General features: G+C 46.7%; 1 protein-coding gene across 4 annotated transcripts in view; it reads left to right on the top strand.

Moving 5' to 3' along the window:
* Positions 1–12542, top strand: part of LOC144943969 (la-related protein 4-like) — an 82150-nt gene that overhangs the window by 53336 nt on the left and 16272 nt on the right. For 3 of the 4 annotated variants that reach the window (XM_078871919.1, XM_078871890.1, XM_078871909.1), the window contains exons 4-7: positions 2421–2514; positions 7279–7415; positions 9411–9514; positions 12049–12159. In XM_078871919.1, coding sequence (XP_078728045.1) covers positions 2421–2514; positions 7279–7415; positions 9411–9514; positions 12049–12159 — 446 coding nt within the window. The remainder of the gene's footprint in view (positions 1–2420; positions 2515–7278; positions 7416–9410; positions 9515–12048; positions 12160–12542) is intronic. The other variant, XM_078871899.1, reaches the window with a different exon arrangement.

Raw genomic sequence — 12542 nt, 5'->3', positions numbered from 1 at the left:
GCTTCTTCAAGCTTGACGTGGGTCTCCTGCCTCTCCGACAGTAAGAACCCCGAGCCCCTTACAGGGCCCCCCTTATATCGGGCCGGGCTGGGGCTGGCTCCACTTCTCGCCCCGCCCACCTTCTCGATCTCTCTCGCCCTTGCCTGAAGGCTCTCGAGAGTTCTTCTCGGATCATGTGACCACCCATTGGCCCCCTCCACCAGTGGCCCCCCTCCAGTATCATCCGGTCACATGTCCCCAGGTCAGCCAGAGTATCATGCCCCCAACGTAACCCTAGCTGGCTGACACTCTCTCGCTCTCTCAACGGGAGCCCGCACAGCATGCTGTGCGTGGTGCCACCGCGCTGAACCAGCGCTCACCCAAGCCCCCACTAGGGCTGGTACTACACCCCGTGTCCGGGGTGTACACACAACAGTAGAGATCCCGCCGTGGCCTCGCAGGCCCGGCACCACACAGTGACATTCTCAGTCACTACACTCGAATGAATTGCCATGTTTTGTTTACACGACAAACCTTGCTAATTGGCTGTCAGGTGGTGGCGGGTTTAACGACACGTTTATATGTATGCGATCTAACCCAAAAACCTCTATTATAGACTCAACAAGTGTATCAATAACGCCGTGACCTTCAGAGGAAAAGTATATAATAGGCGACTTTTCAAGGAAATGGACCTTTTTCAGAGCACGCAGAGGTAGGGGATGTTGACTGTTACGTTTGCTTTCAAGGCCACGGTCTTATTGGTGGATGTGTTGAGTTTTTTTGTTATAGGGTAAACAGAAAAGTAAAAAAAAATATTAAACGAATAAAACATTTCCGCGAGGTAATTTTTCATATTTCTGTATGTTCACAGTTCCGAAGGTTGGAGACAGAGTGATGTTTGCCCTCCAGAAATGTCAAATTGTCCATTTCAATTTTACCTCTTATCGTACCTATTGTAACCGGCACTCTCATTGTGCGTCCAATGACCAAATGTTTACTGGGCATCTGTGAAAAAGAGCTTTATAGCTCATCGGATTCCTCCAGTATGAATACTGATTCTGTTCACTCGACTGAGCCCCTTTTAATCTTGATTTGAAGCTTTCGTGACTGCAGGAATCCATACTCTTTGGTTCTTTCGGGAAAGTCACGTAGGTATAAAATAGCCCCTTTTTTTTGTTCATGCAGTTGGGTATATTCGTCCACCTTATTTGTGATTTGCCCTCTTGGGAATTAATTTCCGAATGCGGGAGCTGTCACCGTGATGGAAATTGAAATCGTCATGGATTTTATAGATTCTAACTCCCATTCTTGTATCTCCATGGCCTTCGGTAACGTGTCACGTGAATGCATGTACTGCCAGTTTGTCAGATTGTTAACGCGCCGCACAACGCACGCCATTGCCAAGCGACGTGAAACGTACGTTGACCGTGTCAGCAATACTGCACTTATGAAAGCCACAATGCTGCTGAGAACAGAGAACATCGCACGCAGGACAAAGCACTTTTGTTTACGCGGATTAAATCTGACGAGAAAATACCATCAGACTTTTTAGTGATCAAAAAATGGTCACAGACAATGGCATTTCATGGGTCTGTCAATTGCAGATAAGACTGTTACTGAGAGGAGGATTTTTGCGTGAGCCACTTTTATGTTGACTTTCACCTTATTGGCTCGTTTTTGTGAATGATATTTGCTGCATACTAAATTCCAGTAAACACAATCATACATCATCCTTGCTTCAATACCACGTATTCATAACAAGAACCTATTTGGCAAAGTATAATGTAATCGCATTTTTATTGATTAATTGATTTATGAAGTATCTAAATACAATTGTAAGGTTCTTACATGTTTATATTTCAATTTTCTCGGGAAATATTATACGCAGTCTTTAACGAGCAATATTATGATTCATGACTCGTTTATTTTGGGTTAAATCGTCGTGTAGCTATAATGCCAAATTATATCCTATGATGTTTAATGGTCAGGTTGCTAACCATACATTTTACGTGACTTGCAGGGTATTGTGGGTGTTTTGTGTAACGATGTCATTACATGTTGCACATTCTAAATATCTTTTATTTACTTATTAATTATATTTTTCCTAAATAATTGCTTGAGGTGGAACATCTCTTATTGAAGGGTGTCAATTGACACATACATATCTAACCCGTTTCCACTTGCACCCATCTCTCCTAGTTCGTGGTAGTTTTCATTGGCTGAAAATCACGAGATCACGTGATTCTTGAACGTCGGTGTCGCCTGTCCACTGGGTTTGAGCAATCATCTTGAGCTGCGGAACGTGTGTAGAGAGTTTACTCATTTTCATTGGCTGAAAATTACCTTGGGTGTTGGTGAGAACACGTTGTTTCTGTTGTCACTGCTGTGGAATGGCGTTGCGACTGCTTAACCTTGCGCGTGCAAACTCTCTGTGTGACCAGCAGGACAAGGAGAGCAAGCGGAGTCTCTGCCCGTGCTGTGTGGGGAGGAGCTCCGGGAGGCTCTGCGGAAACAGCTGGAGTATTACTTCTCCAGGTACGCGTGTAGGCCGGTAAACTCTTCCTTGTGCTGTCCAGTTGTAACGCACAATTTCAGAATCTTTACAGTCAGAATCTGTATTCAGACCGGAGTAATCCCATGAGCTCTTGTTCACTGATGTCCAGTACGGGTGGGTCAGCAATTGTGTTCGGCTGACATCCGAAGTTTCTATCCGGCTGCTGCTAGAGCCGTACGGCATAGCTCTGAAAACCTACACGGAAATATTACTCACCTCTCTGTCGCCGATACTTAAACAGTTTTTTGTCATTTTACCTCTGATTAGCACGGTTGGCTACGTACGGTATGAAAGAACTTCAATATACTTACCAAGTAAGGCCCACTGAGCTATATAGCTCGATTTGAGAAGCGACCAGGACACAAATTATAGGTCAATGAAATGGCTTGAATGAAATGGTGGAAATCTATAGCAGCCAAATACTCTAAACGCACGTTTTTGAATGAGGATGGAAAAACCCGAAGACCCAGAGAAAAATCCATGCGACCACGGGAGAACATACAAACTCCAAATATACAGCAGGCGTCAAGGTCGGGATCGAACCCACGAGCACCTGGATACCAGGCGAGGTAGTGAACATCTCGCCACTCTGGCGCCCCTTGCAACTTGGCAAGAAGGTACAATGTTCTTCACATTAAAAAGAGCAAAGCGAATTGTATTAAATTCATGAAGAAGGTCCCAGCAAATGGCAGAAATGTCGTACAACCCGTAAACACATCGGAGATTTGGAGTGCACAACCGCAAAAACCTACGCCTGCAGTAATCTCGGGAATTCTGCACCAGAATAGTCTCTCCTGGGGGGTCAGCGGTTACTTCTCGTCAAACACACACACGCAGGGAAACAATGCCCCTTGTTCAATATTTCTGTGCTATCAGGTAGCGTTACTTCCACAGGTAGTGTTAAAACACTGACCACATCATAATATATCAGCCTGTGCGAGAAAAACAAGCGACCGTTTCACTTGGTTTGCGTACGTTGTTTTGTTGTCTACAATAGACACTCGAAAAACGTAAAGTTAAAAATGTCCGGCAAAGAACACACTCATTGGGTTTTGTGAATCCATAAAAATGTAAACTCGTGAACTAGTACCAATAACTGAACAAACTACAAGAGTGATTCGTGACCAAGATACGTCAGTTCGCTACACTTGAGAGCCCAGTTTAATCACAGGTGGCTTGCCTGGATTTGAACCCAGGGCCTCCAATGGTGCCAGCTCAGCATTCCGACACCTGAGCCTCCTGGCCATGTCTGGGCAAAGGAATCTCGACTCGTGCTGGAAGTGATGGGTGGGGGTTATGCTCGCACTGCAGTGAAAGTCAAAAAACAAATCCGAACGTTTCCCTGCTGCACCAAGCAATGGCATAGCACTGCATTGCCATTGGAGGCCCTGGGCCAAGTGGTGGAAATTCCACATTGCCACGACGGGGTCAATCTATCCACTGTTCACTTCCGTAAAAAAAGGTTTCCTTGTTATCAAACCCGGGCAGGATATCAGCGAGCGTTGACTCCCGCGTGGGATTTGAATGCAGAGCCTTATAGTCGTGAGCCAAGCGCTGTAACGTTAAAAACTCCACTTTTTTTTTTACTTACGCTGCATTATAAAGGGAACATATGTGTGTGCGTGTATATATAGCAACGTCCATAAGGTGTGATGATGTTGGTGGAGGAGGGTGTGGTCCGATATGGTAATTTTAGGTAGTAATTACATTATCATGACCTTTAAACCGGTTGCGCTAGTAAACTGTACCCCGCATGGCCCAATGAATTGTTTACATTAATATTTGCCTAGCCACTGTATCGGACGTGTAAATTTAAATTGGGTCATAAATACTCCAGGCTACTGCATATAAATTGGTGACATGTCATGCTGGGTTTAACCATTGCCATTTCAACTTCAGACTTTGTGGGGTTGGTACAGAAACACGTTTGTGCGCATCACATTTCATGCAGTGAGTTTAGCAGACATGCTTCCCCACACCCCCTACACCCAATAGGTTTCTCAACGAAGAGACAGCGTTGTGCGTTGATTAGAGTACACTACCCCAGCGCAGGGAACTCACCATGGTGGCCGCTTTTGGCATGCTTAGGATTCAGGGGAAATGCCTCTGGTGTTCGCAGGAGAGTGAAGAGGGTTCAGTTTATTCTGGGAGCGATGTAAATAATACCGCACACACCCCTAGTTTGGCATAGAAGTGCCATTCATCGCTTGCCTCCTGGATATTTGCATCGGGCGTGTGTGGGTCAATCTTTTGATTTCCCGTTGGAATAGTTTATTTTATTTGTTAATACATTGCTTGAACAGTCGAGGGCTGTAAGACCGAGACAAGCGGTAGCCAACGATACGGTCTGGAGCTGTGTGAAGGACCCCTCTTTCCGACGACCGGTTGATGTTTCACAATCTCTTCCCCAGTAAATTCCCCTGCCCTATGTCAGCTAACGTTTTATCAACCCATGGGCCCCGTTTTACATGTTGGCACTATTTTCAGGTGGTATTTGTGTATATATATAAAAAACGCTTGTGGTGCCGTTACGGAGATGTTTTCTCTTCACAGTGGGAAGGTTTCGATCTCTAACCTTGGCTGGAAGTTGACTCGACGCATCATCTGTCTGCAGCCAGTTAATATCTGTGCCTCTTTGTGACAAACATATTAATGGTTATTGTCCTTTTTGGAGAGACTGTCCTCTGCCATACGAATGTGAAACTTATAAAAGCGGCTCTCGGCCACCAACAAAGATGAGCATCGCCCGATGCTAATTCGAGGGCCAAGATACACCCTGGCGTTTTTCTGTGGTTTTCTTTGGAGAAAAGCGCCAGATTTTACCGCCAAGTGTGAACGTTGGTCTTCGCGTCTTCCTGTCAGATTGTTTGAGAGAGCAGCTGCTGGTGGGGCGGCCACGTGGAGACGGCGACGTTCGGTCGGCCGATCGGCGCGCCCGCGGTGCGGTTTGCAGCCTCGTCGCCGCGTTGGCGTTGTGACGTCGCGGCCGGGGCCCTGTGCAACGAGGCTAAAAATAGGTTTCTGCTGCTTCAAAAAGGCGCAAGAAACCGGTGACATTTAGGTTGACTTTGAGAAAGGCCGTGTCATCCGTGACAGCCACGTTTTATAGTTGCGTATGGGAGAGAGTGAATGAAATACGTCTTCTTTGATGAAGCGAGTGGCCTGCTTATATATCTGCTTGTTTCCCACCTCGCCTTCATTGCGCATTGACACGGCACTGAATCATGACAAGGCGATAGATACTCTGTGTGTTGTGATGCTGTGGAAAGCCAAATCGTATTCCGTTTTATTACACCAATATATCTTTACCTGATATGCGATACGGTGAAAAACTGCCACAGTATGTTAAGATGCTCCATCGGACGTGACATTTGAAGACAGGACTCAGAAGATGTTGGCTGCGTTCTTATGTGTACATAATTTGTCTCCGTAAGTTATTCACGTGGTTATTATTCCATGTCAAGTCTTGTGATAGGATGCCTTGACGTATCTGGATTTTGACAATGAAACTAATTATTTTCAATAATTCCTCTTGCGTCAAAGATTAAAAAGAAATCCCATGAAAGAGGGTTGGTATGTCTTCATCCCAGCCACTCCCAAAAGTATGCTTCTCCATCTAATTTAGACTTGAGCTAAAAGCGTGATGTTTTTGGCACTGAAATATCGGGCAGTATGCAGTGGGAATTTGACCTTCACAAATACCAACGAATGCCCTTTACCTCACCCTTATTGCCTCTGTGCCAGTGAGAGAACACTGACCATTTTCCAGAATGTTGGCTTGAAAAATCTTGCACAGATAAAGAAGACCTTGACCCTTTGGCTTCCAGTAATATGCATAAACAAAAATATGTTTTTAAAGGGCGAAGGTGCTGCCCTGCAATTGCTTGCTTATGCAACAAAATTAAACTTTTTATTTTAGCAGGTGAGGCCCACTGAGCTATTTAGCCCTTTTTCAGAAGCGACCCAACCACAAATTATAGCTCAATGGCTTATCACGTGGACATTTATAGCAGCCGAATACTAAACTATAAAAATATGTTTTTATTTTACCAGCTAAAGGCCAACTGAGGTGTATAGTTCTTGTTCAGAAGTGACCGCGCCACAAGTGATAGCTCAACGAAGTGGCTTATCACGTGGAAATTTATAGGAGCTAAATACTATAAATGCATGTTTCTAAATGTGGAAGGAAAAACCAGAGGATCCGAAGCAAAATGCACACAACCACGGGGAGAGAAAACATGCAAACTATGTAGGCGTCACGGTTGGGGATCGAACTCACAACCTGCATACCAAGCGTGAGAGTTAACATCTCTACCACCGCGGCACCCACTGTTGGTAAAAGGGCTATGCCTAAAGGGAGTACTCACACTTTACCCCACCACATGTGACCTGCCGATCCATTTATACTGCTGGGTGGACAGAGGTGGGGGGGAGGGATTTAATTATCTTGCCCATTTGGTTCAACTGCCACGCTGGCAGATCAAACTTAACTGTGGCAGCATCCCTTACCTTCAGTAAACAAATGCATATACCATTCGTAGCTGTGCTCGCAACGTGCCGGGTGAATGCATGTTTCTAACCTGTTTCCCAGTGTTTGAGTTCCTATACCGTTTTATTTTCACAATACAGTACGGTACTTTGTATGGACAGCAGATGCTACCAATGTGAACGAGGCACACGTGGGGTAGCTGATTGTGCGTCTCCCAAGGCCTTGATTGTGACCCACAACTCGCTTTGCATTTCAGGGAGAACCTGGCCAAGGACTTGTACCTGGTAGCCCAGATGGACGGCGAGCACTACGTGCCCATATGGACCATCGCCAATTTCAACCAGGTCAAACGGCTGACCACCGACATGGACCTCATCGTCGAGGTCCTCAGATGTACGTTCACTGTTTCCTGCCACCGGTATTTGTCAAACGGGAGGTCACGGCTTCACGCTTATGTTTAGGCCGCGTGACGATCCGGCCAAATGTCTGTGGTGAGACCCCACCACCACTGTCTAACCACCATCGAACTACCACCCCACCAGCACCCCACCAGCACCCCACCACCACCCCACCAGCACCCAACCACCACCCCACCACCACCCCACCACCACCCCATGTGGCCTAAACCTTGTAAATTATGCAGTCTCCCCTCCTTAACCTCTGTCCGTTGCTCTCTTAAAGCCTCACCTCTTCTCCATTGCCCCCCCTCGCCCCATTCACACCTTCCCATCCCTCCCCTAATCTTTCGTGATCCTTGAGTGCCCCTCTGCCACTGTCACTCATTCCTCAATCCTTGTAGCATGCCCGTGCCATTGAAATCATTCCATTCTTTCACCGCTTTGTAAGGTATGTTAAGCGCCTTGAGTGAAGGGGTGCTATAAATATAAACTTGATTATGTTAGATCGAGTCTGTAGGTTTGGCCTAGTGATAAGGCTAGCACAATAGTAATATATATGTATAGACACGCACATAATGGATTGCGTGCAAATGGAATGGATGTAAATTGCATCATCAATGGGTTTAAGTGGATATGTGAGGGTTTGGGTTAACTGAGGTTAACAACTTCAGATTTTACATAATTCCATTACTAATGCTGGCATGATACTAAATCACGAGGTATGCTCGCTGGATAGCGTGGCTGGGTAGCATAGAGGTCAATTGACTCGCCAATGTTCCAATTAGCACAGAGTCATCAGGTCTGCTTCTACAGCCACTCTGTAATTGCTTTTGGGAATTACGAGTAGAATTATCACACCTTGTAATGTGTCTATGTATTCATGTTGAACTTCCTTCGCACTGTACACAGCCAACTGTGCTGATTGGAGGTGCGGGGGAAGGACATCAAACTAAACACTAAAAATAGTTCTTAAGAAGTTTGTTTTCAATCTAGATGATTTAAAAGTGCTTAGCTCCAATGGCTTCCTAATATCCAAAGGAAGAGCGTTCCAGATGGCCGCAGAAGGGCATCTGAAAGCGTGTGATGAAGTGATCGTCTTTATTCGATCGTTAGCCAAAAGCTTCTGCGATGATGACCGGAGTTCGCGTGATGGTTTATGCTCCTTCACAAGATCAGCAAGGTATTGTGGTTAATTTGTGGCAAGCGCGCAGAGTGTGCGCAGGACCGCACACTCAGTACGCGGCCCATGCGATGGAACAATCCACCTAGTACCTGCACGCGAGCAGATTTCATCGCTCCGTCTCCCTGGTGGACGTTGGGCCTGCATAGGGCCTGGTTGGGCAACCACCATGTAAAAAATACACGTGTAATGGGCACTGCGGACAGTAGAGGGCAGTGCAGCGAAATCCATTGTATTCCGATTCACCAACCTGCCATGGCCAGCGTGGTGAAATATGGTTGAACAACTCCCACGGTTCCCAAGGCGTGGTGGAGACCCTCATCCTGCAGTGTTTTGACAAAACAGACTGTCAACGTACAGGACTAGCAAGGGCGACTGTAATGAATGAACGACTGATTGCATACACGCAGAGTACAAGTTTGCTCGGCGGTCATTCGTGTCACGGTTTATTAGGAAGCCACTGGAGCTATGCACTTTTAAATCTGAATTGAAAATGAATTTGTTTAGAACTGCTTTTTGTTGTGTAGTCTGTTGTCCTTCCCCCCCTGCACCTCCGAATAGCACGGTTACCTACTTGAAGTCCGAAAATAGTTAAACACATATACATAAATAGACTCACAGAGACCCATGGACTCACACAGTGACCCATGGACTCGCACAGTGACCCATTTAGCACGGTTGGCTACGTACGGTGCGAAAGAAGTTCATCACACATACATACATGGTGAGGGTGAAGTTGAGGCCTGCGGTTTGAAATGTGTTCGACGTGTGTCCCTAACAAGAGGCTGCGATGTCATTGTCCTGCTGCAGCCTCAGCGATTGTTCACGTCGATGAGAAGGGGGAGAAGGTGAGGCCCAACCACGCGCGCTCCGTCGTCATCCTGCGAGAGATTCCCGAGAGCACTCCTGTCGAGGTACACGAGTGTGTGTTTGTGTGGTGTGCGCATGCGTGTTATGTCGATTCGGCTTCAAATAAATACCCTTTTGCGGTGTGTAAACATCGCCACTGCGGAGACAAAAGCGACCATGCGTGGTGCTGGCCACCCACTCCCTCGTGTGCCGTGCCGGCCTTCATAGGTGCTGCTTGCAAACAGCATTTGTCCTGACAATCGACAATCTGTTTATAATATATGGGGGATCTTTGTTTTTGCCCTACCAATGAAGGGGAGCGGTAGTGTAGCGTTTAGCGCACTGCGCTACAAACCCGGCGACCCGAGTTCGATTCCCGCTCATGACTAAGACCAGTGATGAATATGTCAGCTGGTTCTGGGCCTCCCCTAGGTCGACTCAGCCTCAAATGATTACCTGGTGCGGTGTGTAAACATTGCCACTAGGGAGACAAAGGTGGTTGGGCATGGTGCTGGCCACCCACCCCCTCGTGTGCTGTGCCGCCTTTTGTAGGTGCTACTCGCTAACAGCACTTGCCTAAAGAGTCTATTCACACACACATGTTGATGAATGTTCATTGTCATCTGGCCTCCCATTACCAGCAATGGGGCAAACCTTCAAGATTATGTGTTTCAGCGATTGTTATTTAGCCAGGAAAGCCTCACTCACATGAGTCGCAACACTCTTCTTCAGGAGGGTTCCTGCCACATTTTCACAGAAGGGGGCGATATCTCTCCATCCAATCCCGGTTGAGTAATTCGCAGGTCGAGTTCCAGAGTTGGGATGCTTGGCCAAAGTGTTTTTTTTTAGCTATGGGAGGAAACCGGAGAGCCTGGGTGGGAAACCCGTGCATAACAGGGGGAGAGAACGTACAAGCGTTGCCACTCTGCCACCCCAAATGTGGGCCATAGTGGATAATTAAAAAGTGTCGCAATGAATTTTTAGGACTGATTTGTAACTACATATAGCAGACGATACTAGAAAGCCATGCTCAATAAATAAATGCAAGTGTTTTATTCGTTTTATAAAGAACATTTCATTGATCTCTGTATTAGTAATGTAATATATCTGCTGGCGGTACCCCTCCAACCCAACTTAAATATACGCTGCCAAGCTTGGTGGTGCTCATTCAGACGCTGTCTTTCCGACAGACCTGTTCTTCACCTGAGGACGGCTGCTTGCGTTGTGGCCGAAACGTCGTGAGAATTGTACTTTATTATGTTTTATTTTTACTATATTATTATTTCCCTTCTACGCGACTTTACCGAAAGAACCAAGAAGAAGAACTGGCAGACACATCAAGAGTCTACTGTGGGCGGTTATTGAAAGTGGGACTGGATGAAAATTACACAATAAATGATGACGACGGCAGATTGGGGGCGCTTTAAAGGATCTGACCTCGATGATGAGAAGCAGCGTAGCAATGTGACTACACAAATCTAGAATGAATACACAAGAACGCTTTTAATTTGTGCATATTAGCCTCGACCCGCACGCTGTGACGTACGGTCAAAACCCCCATGAGCGACACAGCGTGGGGAAGGCCTTCATCTAGCAGTGGATCGATAATGGGGCTGTGCATTCCTGTGGGAGTGACCTAGAGATTGAATACTTAACAAAGCGTGGCCAAATCTAATTACTCATACGATAGCGTTTCAATTCAAACGGATTCCACATTCTTTTTGTGATGGCTCATAAATTAATTGGCGTTGCGTTGCACCATTGCTCTGCGTTCGCCAGTTTGCCGCAGTGTAGCGGGGGATTTAGAGTCTTCGAATCGGCATCGCAGTCCATGTTCATCTCATGAAGCATAACAGTGATGGGGTCAGTGCTCAATTCAAATCCTTCCATGTACATTTTAAAGTATTGATATGTAGAATCTAAACTAAACTATGTTTTATTTTACCAGCTAAGGCCCCCACTGAGTTACGTAGCTGTTTTTCAGAAGCGATCTGGCCACAACTGATAGCTCAACAATGTGGGTTATCACGTGGAAATGTATGGCAGCCAAATGCTCTAAATGCATGTTGATTCTAAATGTGGAGGGAACAACTGGAGGACCCGGAGAAAAATCCAAGAGACGACGGGGAGCGATACGCAAACTCCAAATATACAGCAGGCGTCAGGGTTGGGATCGAACCCACGACCTCCCGCATACCAGGCGAGGTAGTTAACATCTCGCTACCACGGCACCCTGTATAACAGGGGGTCAAAATGTTCACGTTTAAAATTGATGTTTTCGAGCATACATTCAATGTCTAAATGAACCGCGCGCCACTTTACGTGAACATGATGAACTCTGCATCTAATACATATCAGATTGAAACACCGTTGCTATAAAAAGACAGAGATTCCCCCCCCCCCACCCTGTTGAGGCAAGTTAGACTGTTGGGTCACGTACTACCAGCAAGTACGTGCTAAGTGGCCAATGAGTGTTGCTATAAATACTGCTTTGTGCTGCGTGTGACCCCGGTGCATTGCACTGTTTGCATTGTGAAGGAGATAAAGATAGCATCGACATTGATATTGTGTGTGTCTGTGTGTCTGTGTGTCCGTGCAGGAGGTCGAAGCGATATTCAGCAGTGAGAACTGCCCTAAGCTGAGCAGCTGTGAGTTTGCTCACAACAGCAACTGGTACGTGACCTTCGACTCGGACGAGGACGCCCAGCAGGTGAGGTCATGTCGCACATAGAGGCGCCTGTGTCTATATGTGGGGCGCTGCAATGGTGTTATGGCTCGCACACCTGACCTCAACTCCAGAGGTCGCCGGTTCGACTCCATCTCCCTGGCGCGGCAGTTAATGCAATGGGGCAAGTTTTGTTTTAATTCCCTCGCCTCTGTCCAGCCAGTAGTTTGTGTATGTACGTTGAACTTCTTCCGCACCGTACGTAGCCAACCGTGCTAATCGGAGGTAAGAATGGGTATAAATGGGTACACTGGAGCTGGCCGATCAACAGGTCACACGTGGTGGGGTCAAGTGTGGGTACTCTGCACCTCTTCCAAAAGTCGTCTGGCCACCGACCGTGGGCCGAGTGGCCTCAAGAGCGCATTGGC

This window comes from Lampetra fluviatilis, chromosome 2 (genome assembly GCF_964198595.1).
Source record: "Lampetra fluviatilis chromosome 2, kcLamFluv1.1, whole genome shotgun sequence".
Taxonomy (NCBI): domain Eukaryota; kingdom Metazoa; phylum Chordata; class Hyperoartia; order Petromyzontiformes; family Petromyzontidae; genus Lampetra; species Lampetra fluviatilis.
This window is presented reverse-complemented; position numbering and strand designations above follow the sequence as displayed.